This window comes from Oryza sativa, chromosome 12 (genome assembly GCF_034140825.1).
Source record: "Oryza sativa Japonica Group chromosome 12, ASM3414082v1".
In the NCBI taxonomy this organism is placed as follows: domain Eukaryota; kingdom Viridiplantae; phylum Streptophyta; class Magnoliopsida; order Poales; family Poaceae; genus Oryza; species Oryza sativa.
In genome coordinates, this window is record NC_089046.1 from 4,666,367 (window position 1) to 4,678,234 (window position 11,868).

At 39.5% G+C, this 11,868-nt stretch overlaps 1 protein-coding gene and 1 long non-coding RNA gene across 3 annotated transcripts; one reads left to right on the top strand and one right to left on the bottom strand.

Annotated features, from left to right (window-relative positions):
* Window positions 1–423: 423 nt before the first annotated feature.
* Window positions 424–3,729, bottom strand: LOC9272061 (uncharacterized). 2 transcript variants are annotated; one of them, XR_010738448.1, is made up of 5 exons: window positions 3,256–3,729; window positions 2,377–3,162; window positions 1,847–1,916; window positions 1,071–1,167; window positions 424–708 (listed from the first exon to the last, which is right to left on the bottom strand). It is a non-coding gene; the product is annotated as an uncharacterized lncRNA (long non-coding RNA). The 2 variants fall into 2 exon arrangements; XR_010738447.1 differs by lacking the exon at window positions 1,071–1,167.
* Window positions 3,730–7,485: 3,756 nt separating this feature from the next.
* LOC107277762 (uncharacterized) lies at window positions 7,486–10,169 on the top strand. Its single transcript, XM_015763984.3, has 5 exons — window positions 7,486–7,635; window positions 8,009–8,749; window positions 8,843–9,044; window positions 9,139–9,594; window positions 9,691–10,169. Exons 1-5 carry the CDS (start codon window positions 7,532–7,534, stop codon window positions 10,087–10,089), a joined length of 1,902 nt encoding a protein of 633 aa, XP_015619470.2. The 5' UTR covers window positions 7,486–7,531; the 3' UTR covers window positions 10,090–10,169.
* Window positions 10,170–11,868: the final 1,699 nt, after the last annotated feature.

Sequence of the window (11,868 nt, forward strand, 5' to 3'; positions counted from 1 at the left end):
ACATTGAACTTTTCGTCACGTTTCGTATTCTGTGACGCTCGCGTGACGAAAATTCATTCGTCACCTATCATGCGTCTCTAATGGCGTTCTATGACGAAACCTTATTTTTTTCGTCATTAATCTAGTGACGACTGATTTTTTTCGTCATTAATCTAGTGACGATCCTTCAGTCGTCATAACTTTGTGACGCTTATATTCGTCATTATCTAGCTAAAAATGTCATAAAATATCTGATGGCCCATTAAAATCCATGTATTGAGCACTATTTTTATGGGCTTAGCCCAATGGCAAGCCCGACTAGATTTTAGCCTGGCCCATCTATGATGTAGCATACTTTCAGCCCAATTATATTATATCAATTTGCTTTAATATCAAATAATAAATGGGCCAAGTCCAATGCAAAAGCCCATATAAGCCCAAACATTATACCACACCATTTTCAGTCTATCATATTAGTCATTTAAATTAGTATCAAATAACAAGTGGGCTAAGCCCATATAGGCCCACCAATCGAACACAGCAACCACCCATATAGCACAAAGGTTACAACCCAATTAGCATCTAACACGACCCGACAAACATCCAATACAACACAAATTTTACAACACAGTTAACAGCCAAATCCAGCCACATTCCAAATACAATCACAGCAACCAAAATTTCACCGGATGTCGCGCGACCAAGATCTTCAAAGTGAGCTTAGCAGCACTGCATATGCACAAGATAAAACATCAGTATAAGCCATATCATCCTAGTTTCTTCTACTGTTCAAGCAGTATAATAGATGAATAAAAAAATTCAAGCAGTATCTTCAACATGAAGCACATCATTCCTCATAAATTCCATAGTAGCACTATAGCAGTACATTAAGATGAATTTTAATGTGGATTGGTCTGACATTGCTGGCTAGAAAAATTATAGACTGGAAGGTATGGCTATATTTCCTTAGAATTTCAAGCTACGGCTAACTAAATCTACCAGACATAAGATGAGAAATACCTAAAGCAACAAAATTAAATGGATATCAGTTTAATGGTCTTTAGGTAGAACATATATTCAGTATTCAGTACCTTAATGGGAACTAGAACCTGTTGCAGATCAGAGCTATACTGCAATCAAACTTTGACTTCGTTTGAACACCACTCATCCAATCATTTTAACTTCTTACTAAAACAGGAATAAAGAAGACACTCATCATAGAGTTCAAATCCTAGGGCACTGTAAGTAAACTCAGAAATAGTATACTGTAGTTCTTTGATCTTAAGAAAGAGAGAAGAAATTCGTCCAAGCATGGATGACCGCACACGATAAGTACAGTGAAGAAAGGCACTGAATTTCAAAGAACACAATCCATATCTCTTCAGATTTCTTGGTCAAATCAAACAAACAACTAGTGTACTACTAGTAACTGAAAGCGTTCTATCTCTAAGTAACTGAAAGCTTGCTATGCGTTTCCAAAGTGCCAGCCCAGCAAACAATTCAAGAACTAAAGTACAAGACGATCGATAACCAAGAAATGACCTCATGTTAAATTAACAATTTACTTAATTAACATGCTTAATTAATTCCACACAACATTCATAACAAGTACTCCAGTACTAGCAGAGAACAAATACAAATAAACAGCAATACGAAAAAACTGACCTTCATGCGATTGAATGCGCAAGGAGAAGTAACAAAGTTACCATATGAAAAGTCAAAATCTCGTCTAAGTATCTAATTAGATCTTGCTGGGAAAACATATGAAAATAAACTGCAGCGGGCTAGTCAAGAGTATGAATGCGGGTGAGGATAAAGTCTTCAAAGAAGCATTAGAACTCTTGGAGGCAGTGAGGAGACAACTCACCGATGTCATTGTAGTGGCAGTATTCAGGATCATCAGCACAAACTGCTATTATCTTGTCATCCTTCTCACCCTAATCCATCCATTATCCTCAGTTAAAAAGAAAGTGTTTGGTAAAAAAAAACAGAGTGAAGCAACACATATGTTAGGCAATTTACTCTGTGTTACCAGAGCCTAAATCTCATAATTGTGACTAAAGGGACACTATCATTAAGAATAATTGTTCTTCCTTAAGTAATCTGTGAAATGCATTTGTAATATTTCGTGAGATAAACAATTTTTGTACCATGTAAGCAAAAAAAAAAGGTGATATATGCATCCAGTTTTTCATGTTTGAAACAGCACACTGTGTAAGTCTAATCTATTTTTTTCCCTATTTCCATGGTTAGAAACAAAATCATAAATCATGGACCATGTAGTCAGTACTAAGATTTTAGGAATATATTATTTGGAGCTAAAGCTAAAGCTTTGTATCTACACTGCTTTTAGATACACTACCACTAATAAGCAAAAAAGCTAGTTTTTTTTAGTACCTTTTTTGGTTTTTTATGGATTGGAGTATGACACTACCCTCAATTTTGCATTTTTTTCATAAACTGCAAAAGCCAAAAGGCCAGCTTAAACACAGAAGGTAATATACGACTAAGATGAAACAAACAGGTCAAGTTTACCAGAGAAAAGTTCTCTGTGCAACTTTTTTGTCTAGCTTGTATGAAATAAGGTTCACAAGAGAACCAACCAATTTTGCTAAAAGTGACCACTCTTATTGTAACTGATCTGAATACTGGAGACTAGAGCTCATGGCTGAAACTGAGGACTAACACCAGCAACATATCCGATTGCCCAATCGGATGGTTCATTTTGCAAGATCTGAATCGACCAATCAATAATGAATGAAAGCACTGATTATTTCTTTCCATGATTCGAGTAAGATGCCCGATTCTTCATTAACCCAGGTGCATGTCTAATCCCCAATACTCCCCATGCCTAAACCCTAGTTTGTTCCAATCAAACAAGAGCTGCTTCCGACCCAAATCACCCCATCCGTCCCCCATGCCTAAACCCTAGTTTGTTCCAATCAAACAAGAGCTGCTTCTGACCCAAATCACCCCATCCGTCCCTCAAGGAATAAAATCATAAATCCATCAACAAGTAGCACAAAAGCTGCAGCAGGAGAGGGGGAAAAAAAGAAAGAGTGGTAGAATTAGAACAGAGGCGGGCGATCTGGTGGCCGCCGAGGTCGAAGGCCTTGAACTTGTTCTTGGCGACGCTCAGCTCTACGACGTCGGGTACTGCGTCGGCTGGTGCTGCGCGAGCCGCTGCATCGCCACCACAAATCCAACACGCATCAGAACCAACCAAATCAGTACAAATCCCGATCGAGAGAGAAGGAGGGAGGGCTGCCGACCTACCTCGTCCTTGAGCATGTGTCGGGCTCGGGGACGGCGGCTTGAGGTGGCGGCATCTTGAGGTGGACGGCGGCTTGAGGTCGTCGGTGTCTTGAGGTGTCGGCGGGCTCCGAAATCCGCATCTGCACACGCGTCAACTCCCCGACGGTCGCCGGCCACCGCGGCGGCGCCGACTTCGCCCCACCGCAGCCGCCGCTCCCAGGGCTTCCACCCTTGGAGCGACGGGGAGGAGGTGTTCGTGGCGGAGAGGGGGGCGCCAAGGTCGGGGAACGGGGAGGGTAGGCCGCCGCCGCCGGTGCTGAACGACGCGGCGGCGGCAGATGAGCTATTGGAGGAGTGGATGGTGGTGGCGGAAGGGGACGATGGCGGCGGCGGAGTGGACGGTGGCGGCGTCGCACGAACGGTGTCGGTGGGGAGTGGATGGTGGCGGCAGCGGCGGTGGCAGAGTGGATGGAGTGGCAGCGGCGGTGGCAGTCTGGCTAGGGTTTGGAGAACAGGCTCTGATAAGAAGCAATCCGACGCGAATTTACTAACATATCCATGGTGTATCTTAAGTACTCCCACAAAATTATATGGATAAAAATGTCATTTCAGGTTAAAAAGGTTTGGACTCAACGATGTCAAAAACAAACTACCGGTGTTTCAAATGCAAAAATCATAAACAACAAAATTATAGAACACATCGAGATCTACAACTATTGTATTGTTCCTTTATACAAGTAAGTTCATTTGAATAATTCAAATTTTGAATTTTCAAATTTTGACAACTTCAAACAAAAATTGGGGTTAATAAATGATTTTAAATGAAAAAGTCACCAAAATCAAAGTTGTACAACTCATCGAGATGCAAATGTTTTATTTTGTTCATTTCTCCATCTGACTATATTTAAACAATTTGAAATTTGAAATTCAAAGTTTGAGAACTTCAAATAGAATTTTTTATGAGTGAACGACTTCAAATGAAAAAGTCATCAACAACAAAGTTGTATAAATCATCAATATCTATAACTTTTATTTTGGTCATTTATTCATCCGATAAAGTGGTAGTAACATTGTTCACAAAATTTACATATATCTCTTATAGTTTATAAAACCATATAAGAGATGTGTAAATTTTGTGAACAATGTTACTACCACTTTATCGGATGAATAAATGACCAAAATAAAAGTTATAGATATCGATGAGTTATACAACTCGTTGTTGATGACTTTTTTAGTTGAAATCATTTAGTATTTGAAAATATTGTTTGAAGTTGTCACAATTTGAAATTCAAATTCAAATTATTGAAACAAAGTCATATAGCAAAATGATCAAAACAAAAGTTGTAGATATTGATGAGTTATACAACTTTGTTATTGACGACCTTTTCAGTTGAAATCATTTATTATTTAAAAATATTGTTTGAAGTTGTCAGAATTTGAAATTCAATTTCAAATTATTGAAAAAATGTCATATATAGCAAAATGACCAAAACAAAAGTTGTATATCTTGATAAGTTATACAACTTTGTTGTTGACAACTTTTTCATTTGAAATCATTTACTAACCGAAAAAATATTTGAATTGAGAGGAGGGATGTAAAATAGACTTATTGGTGAGGGATGAGCAAAAGGGAGGGAAAGGGGAAGCTGGCCCAAGGAGGGAGAGAGAGGGGCTGCGGGCTAAGGGAGGGAGAGAGTAAGACTTGGGCCGAAAAAGGCCTAAGACAGAGAGAGGGATTTTAATTTGTTTTCCATTTATTTCAATAGGTTAAATGAATTTTATGGTATTAAAATTAGTTAATGAGCTTCGAAAATTCACAGAAAATTTCAGAAAATAAATTAGACTATGTAGAATATTAAAAAAATATTCCCGGCCATGATTTTTAAAGGAAAATTTTAGTTTACTTATTAATTCACTTGATTAAATAGCTTCAACCTTTAATATGTTTGTCTAGAAATGCATTATATAAATCTGTGACGTTTGTTTTTTTTTTGCCCCTTATGACAAATTAATATTCGTCACAATGTCCCATTGAAATACTTTATGACGATTTCTAGTTGGTATTAACGACGAACACCTTTTTTTCGTCACTAAGCCACCCCATCTCATACTAATCGTCATAAAATGGAATGTCCTAATGACGAATAGTTCCGATGTCACGAGGAATTCGTCACAGAACGTCATATTTCTTGTAGTGATGGATAGGTGCGTGTTCTGCTGCCACGTCGAGAAGGAGCGCTTCGTCGACTTTCTCCCCCCAGCGCGCCATACCTGAGGAGCGAAACCGGGGTTAAATTTTGACCATACTGCTTTTTTGAGACCTTTTTTTTTGGCATGGTTTGTAATAATTGAGGGGTAGAGATTTTTGGTATTGGGGATTGGGGACCTCGTACAGATTCAACGTAAAGTTTAGAGACGTCTGGTGAACTTATTCCTATGTATATTAATCAGAAGATCATACATTATAACTGGAATTCACCAAGGGTGCAGAAGGGAATTCTCTGTAGTTTATTTATTATTCAGGAGATATAAGAGTATATGATTTGCTAAGCACGGTAAAAGAAAAAACTATGATTTGGTCATATCGAGTCACGAGCAGCCTATCGTCATTTTGATCTGGCCAAATCAAGCGTCTAAACAACACACGCATGCACACGGAATGCACGCAATTGAAGCAGTAAAATACTAAAAATTGAGCTAAACTACAATCAATTTCAGCTAGTTCACGACCAAGCAGTGTTAATGTACGAATAAATATCTTCTAATGCATACAGTTGTCACCCAAGTACGTACTCACTTTAATCGCAAAAAAAACTATCTCCGTTTCTAAATATTTGACGCTGTTGACTTTTTAAAATATGTTTGACCGTTCGTCTTATTTAACAAATTTTAAAAATTAATTTTTCATATCATTTGATTCATGGTTAAATATATTTATATGTATATATATAGTTTTACATATTTTATAAAAGTTTTTGAATAAGACGAACGGTCAAACATATGCTAAAAAGTCAATGGTGTCAAATATTTAGAAACGGAGGGAGTAAGTATTTACCCCACTCAATTAGTAAATTTTATTATCGGAAAGTCAAACGTTGTGTTTTTGACCAACTAGTAGTCAAATCACGAGTACAGCTAATTGTGTACAAAATTATGCATGTCAACAGATTTATACTTTAACGTATTTTTACAAAATATTAGCTCTTATATATATATGTTCTTATGTTAATGTGTAATAACCAATATTCAATGTCTGATCTTCAAGATTTTTTTCTTAATAATATAAAATAAACTCCAGAGTACAAATTAAGATCAACAGAGACTTAAATTTGTAGTGCTACAAATAAGAAAGTAACTCCCACACTTGATACATATATATGAATTAATGATATGAATTCGTCAAAGGCTGCTAAGGACTGTCCTTGAGTAAACTCATTATCCAAAAAATGTTAGTCAACTGCCACTTGCCACTTGAAGAAGGCCATATATAAGCTTGACCTATATAGGGCTTGTATCAATTCTTTCTTGCACTCAAATCTATATTCACCGATCGTTGAGTCAAGAATATTGACAAAGTGATTGTTTATGAAATTGACTGGAAATTATCATTCAATTGATATGTCCTAAAATTCATAACTCCAAAAATAAGATATGTTGAATATTCATAAAAGAGACATAGGAACCAACTCTAATGTTGTGATATATATACTGTTTTCTCATAAATTTAAAACAACACAGTTGAACGTAATGTTAGTTTAGAATTTATATGACATAAGTGTAATTATAGAAAAAAAATCACAACCAACGTTAAAAGCAATCCCAAACAAATTAAAATAGTATCAGAAATATTTCAATAAAATGTCACTCACAAATAAATATTTGTAATAAAATTTCAAACACATTAAAAAAATGCCCACGCATATGCGTGGGCTACCTTCCTAGTAATGTTAATGTGTAATAACCAATATTATCGAATGTCTAATCTTCAAGATTTTTTTCTTGATAATATAAAATATATAAACTCCAGAGTACAAATTAAGATCAACAGACTTAAATTAGCAGTGCTACAAATAAGAAAGTAACTCCCACACTTGATACATATATATGAATTAATGATATGAATTCGTCAAAGGCTGCTAAGAACTGTCCTTGAGTGAACTTCATTATCCAGAAAACGTTAGTCAACTGCCACTTGCCACTTGAAGAAGGCCATATATAAGCTTATATGCCATGGCTCTCAATTTCAAGCTCAAAGTTTAGTCCTACGCGCACCAGCAATTTGCTATTTGCAGGTAGGATGCCGTCATTACAAACGGCGGCGGCGGAGGCGGTCGTGGATGAAGCGGTGGTCGCTGGCAAGGGCGGCGCCATGCCAACCTCCACCCAAGATTTACTATTTCGGTATGTACAAATCTATTGGGGAAATTTCGAGTAATAATTTTTTTTAACAAAAAAAATTACTTCTCGTTTTATATTATAAGTCGCTTTAATTCTTTGTAAGTTAAATTTATCTAAGTTTGATCAAGATATCTAAAATATCAAACTAGCTTCATTAAACCTAACATTAATTATATTGTGATATACATTTTTTTGGCTGGAAATGTTGCTATGTTTTGTATAAGCTCGGTCAAACTTCTACTTATAAATAAAAAGATCAAAATGTCTTATAATATAAAAGGAGTATAAGTTAAATAAATTTTGACAGAATTTAAATAAATTTTGCTAAATTTTCGGACGAAATAGTTTTATGCCGAGGGTTCAAATTAAATTTCAGACCTTGCCCCACCACCACCCTGTTGACTCTCCTCAGAGACACGTCGGAGAAGCGCGCTGCGGCGGCGGAGCAGAAGATGGAGTGGCTCCGGTCGCAGCTCGTCGGCAAGGACGTCGAGTTTGACACGCCGTTCGGCCGCCACCTCCTCACCTACGCCGACCACACGGCGTCCGGCCGGAGCCTCCGCTACATCGAGGACTACCTCCTCAACGAGGTCCTCCCCTTCTACGGGAACACGCACACGGAGGACAGCCATGTCGGGAGGAAGATGACGCGGCTGATGCACAGGGCGGCGCGGTACGTGAAGCGGTGCATGGGCGGCGGCGCCGGCGACGCGCTGCTGTTCTGCGGCGCCGGGACGACGGCGGCGATCAAACGGCTGCAGGAGGTGATGGGCGTGGCCGCGCCGTCGGCGGCGGCGCCGCTGCGCGCGCGCCTCGCCGCGGGGCTCCGGTGGGACGAGCGGTGGGTGGTGTTCGTCGGGCCCTACGAGCACCACTCCAACCTGCTGTCGTGGCGGCGCAGCCTCGCCGACGTCGTCGAGATCGGCCTCGTCGGCGACGGGCTCGTCGACGTCGCCGCGCTCCGCCGCGCGCTCGCCTCGCCGCAGTACGCCGACCGCCCCATGCTCGGCTCCTTCTCGGCGTGCAGCAACGTCACCGGCATCGTCGTCGACACGAGAGAGATCGCGCGCGTCCTGCACCAGCACGGCGCCTTCGCTTGCTTCGACTTCGCCGCCAGGTAACGTGGACCCAAACTTGCTCAAAATTCAAATTCAACTGAACTTGTACCGTACCATATATGTGACCTAAACTCTTAGCACATTTTGTGTAGTGGTCCTCATGTGAAAATTGACATGAAGTCCGGCGAAATCGATGGCTATGATGCGGTGTTCTTGAGCCCCCACAAATTTATCGGGGGGCCGGGTACGCCAGGTATCCTTCTTATGAACAAATCGTTGTATCGGCTCAATTCTCAGCCTCCCTCAACATGCGGGGGTGGCACCGTGAACTATGTCAATGGCTTCAATGAGGAGGTGAGAACTGAAATAAAAAAAATCAAGTCAAATATGTCATAGTTCACGCGTCAATGTCCAATATATTGACTATTTCAAGACGCATGACTTGTAGGATACATTGTACTATGATGACATTGAGGAGAGAGAGGATGCCGGTACACCAGCGATAATACAAAAGATCCGTGCATCCCTTGCATTTTGGGTCAATGAGTACATTGGATATGACACGATAGACCTACACGAACAAATATACACTGAAATGGCCATGAAAAGGCTAGTGGACAATCCAAATGTTAAAGTGCTAGGAAACACAAGCGCGAACCGCCTACCGATATTTTCATTCCTCATCTACCCTCCTATGGTAGATTCATTTTTTCATGGGGATGATAGATTGGCGATCGTGAGGCGCAAAAGGCTTCCTCTCCATGGACGATTTGTCACTAAGCTTCTTAACGATCTTTTTGGCATCCAAGCAAGGGGAGGTTGTGCTTGTGCAGGCCCTTATGGCAACATCTTGCTCGAAATCAATAACGAGCTTTCTCTTCGCATACGCTCTGCACTTGTTGAGGTACGATCAAATTGTCTCACGATCATGTTTAAATCTCAACAACACGGCATCATGGTGCTAATATAATATACTGTTCATGGTCATGATTTTTTTTAGGGGTATCTTGGACTTAAGCCCGGGTGGACCAGGTTGAGTTTTGCTTACTACATCTCCAAAGAGGAATTCAAATTCATCCTAGATGCCATTGAGTTTTTAGCAGCATATGGTCATCGATTCCTCTCGTTGTACAAGTTCGATTGGAGGAGCAGTAACTGGACGTTCAGTAAACAGGCAGCCAAGGAGTTATCTGCTGCCACTGGTGTGCTTTTAGGTGAAGATCTCCAGTTCAAGGCTGAAGATAAATCAGATAATAATAAACCCGAGCCAAATCATACAAAATTTGCAACATATATGGAGAATGCCAAGAGAATTGCACTCTCCTTGCCGGATATCAATCAACAAATTATTAGTATTCCCCAAGGAGTAGACCCTGATATTATTATTTTTCATGTATAGTTGATATTTTGGGTATAGTATAATGTTATGATTAGCAAATTAAGTATGTATTGTATAGTGATGTGCCGTGTGCTTTTTAATTTGTAGATGGTAATTGCCCCAAATTGTATTGATGTCATCAGAGTGTAAAGTTGCAATTGGTTTCGATCAAAATAGTGTTTGCGGAAAATTCAAGCCATATATGTTGCTTTCCGTCTCTCTGTTTCAGCCACAGTTCTAATTTTAAACTTCTTTGTGATGATATGAGAAAAACATTGGGTGTATGACGTCCAAAGATTTTGACTTTAGCTTTATATATAGTTTGCTAACAGACTTTTATACTGCAGAAAGATCACAATCTTTTTATTTAATTCTTACAATTACTTCCTACAATATCCTTGTTTTATTTAAAATTTATTTATCCTCCAAGAAATCACAGCTGACCCTTGAATTGATCAATGATCAGCTGATGATTACACACATAAAAGTGTCTTGTGTTTCAGGCGAAAATTTGAGCAGTGACTATGAAACTAATGGCATGAACATTGCTTGTATCCTCTTGCAGCAGCCATGGCAAAAAAAAAAAAAAGAAAATTACTCCCTCCGTCTCAAAACAAACAAATATAATATAGAATGTGACACATCATAATACTATAAATCTAATTCAGATTCATTTGTTCTAGATAGGATGTGTCATATTCCGTTCTAAGTTTATTTATTTTAAAATGAAAGGAGAATGAATCTATGTAGATTTGGATGGTTTTGAGGTACTGCTTGCTCAATGCACACGGTGGTCTCACTAGGCCCACGCTTGCTCTCCTTTTTCTCCCTTTCTCTCGGTGGATCCTCTTTCTCTCAATTGACGCTTTTGATCCACGTTTTTCCGTTTATCTCTGTTAAACCTCTTCATCTCAACTGAGGCAATCAGATCTTCTACATGGTACGTTGACACCCTATGAGGCTCCTCCTAGCCTCTACGGGAACATTAAAGCTTAGATGGCAGCTAGGGGCACGAAGCCGAGGACACACGTTGTTAATGGCCTAGTAATGATCAAATATACCTTTGTGGTATAATTTGGGGCGATAAATGGGCTTATTTGGTTGCTGCCCTGAGAAGAATACGCCTGGCCTGAGAAGTGTACGAAGCCATCACCACCCATGTCGCTACTCGTTTGAAGCCAGCGCCACAGCTTGCTTCTGAAGCCGCTACATTCCATCGCCACGTGGAGCTGCCGTCAAGATGCCTTGTTGGATCCCGTCATCTCTACTGCTGCGCTTCATTGGATCTCACTATCTGCGTAAAGCAGCCGCTGTGGCGCAAAGACGTCGCTAAGACCAGTCCCAACCCAAAACACTAGACATAGTTTCCATAAACTCCACATCATCAAGAAACTAGTATTAGACACTACTCTTTCAATGCAAATACCACTTTTTCATACATAAATTTAATGCTACTTATCTCGTATAATGTCTTGGATGTTGTGTAGAAATCATGTCTCATGTAAGACCTGGTTTCTTTCTCTTTTCTCATTTATTCACTAGCCACATTATTTTTTATCCTAGGTGATAATTTATTTAATGCTATGTACATTATCGTATTCATTAGATTGGAAATGGCCTAATCCCACCACGAATCATTGCATTGATTGAAGCTGTCGGTAAGAAACCGAAAGAAATCTGATGGAAAAGTCGATTTGGGGATTTTTTTTCCCATGTGTTCTCTTTTCTTTCTTCCTTGATGCTGTTCTTTTTCCCTGGCATGCAAACAATTTGTTTCTGGATAGCTGTGTGCTAGTAGAT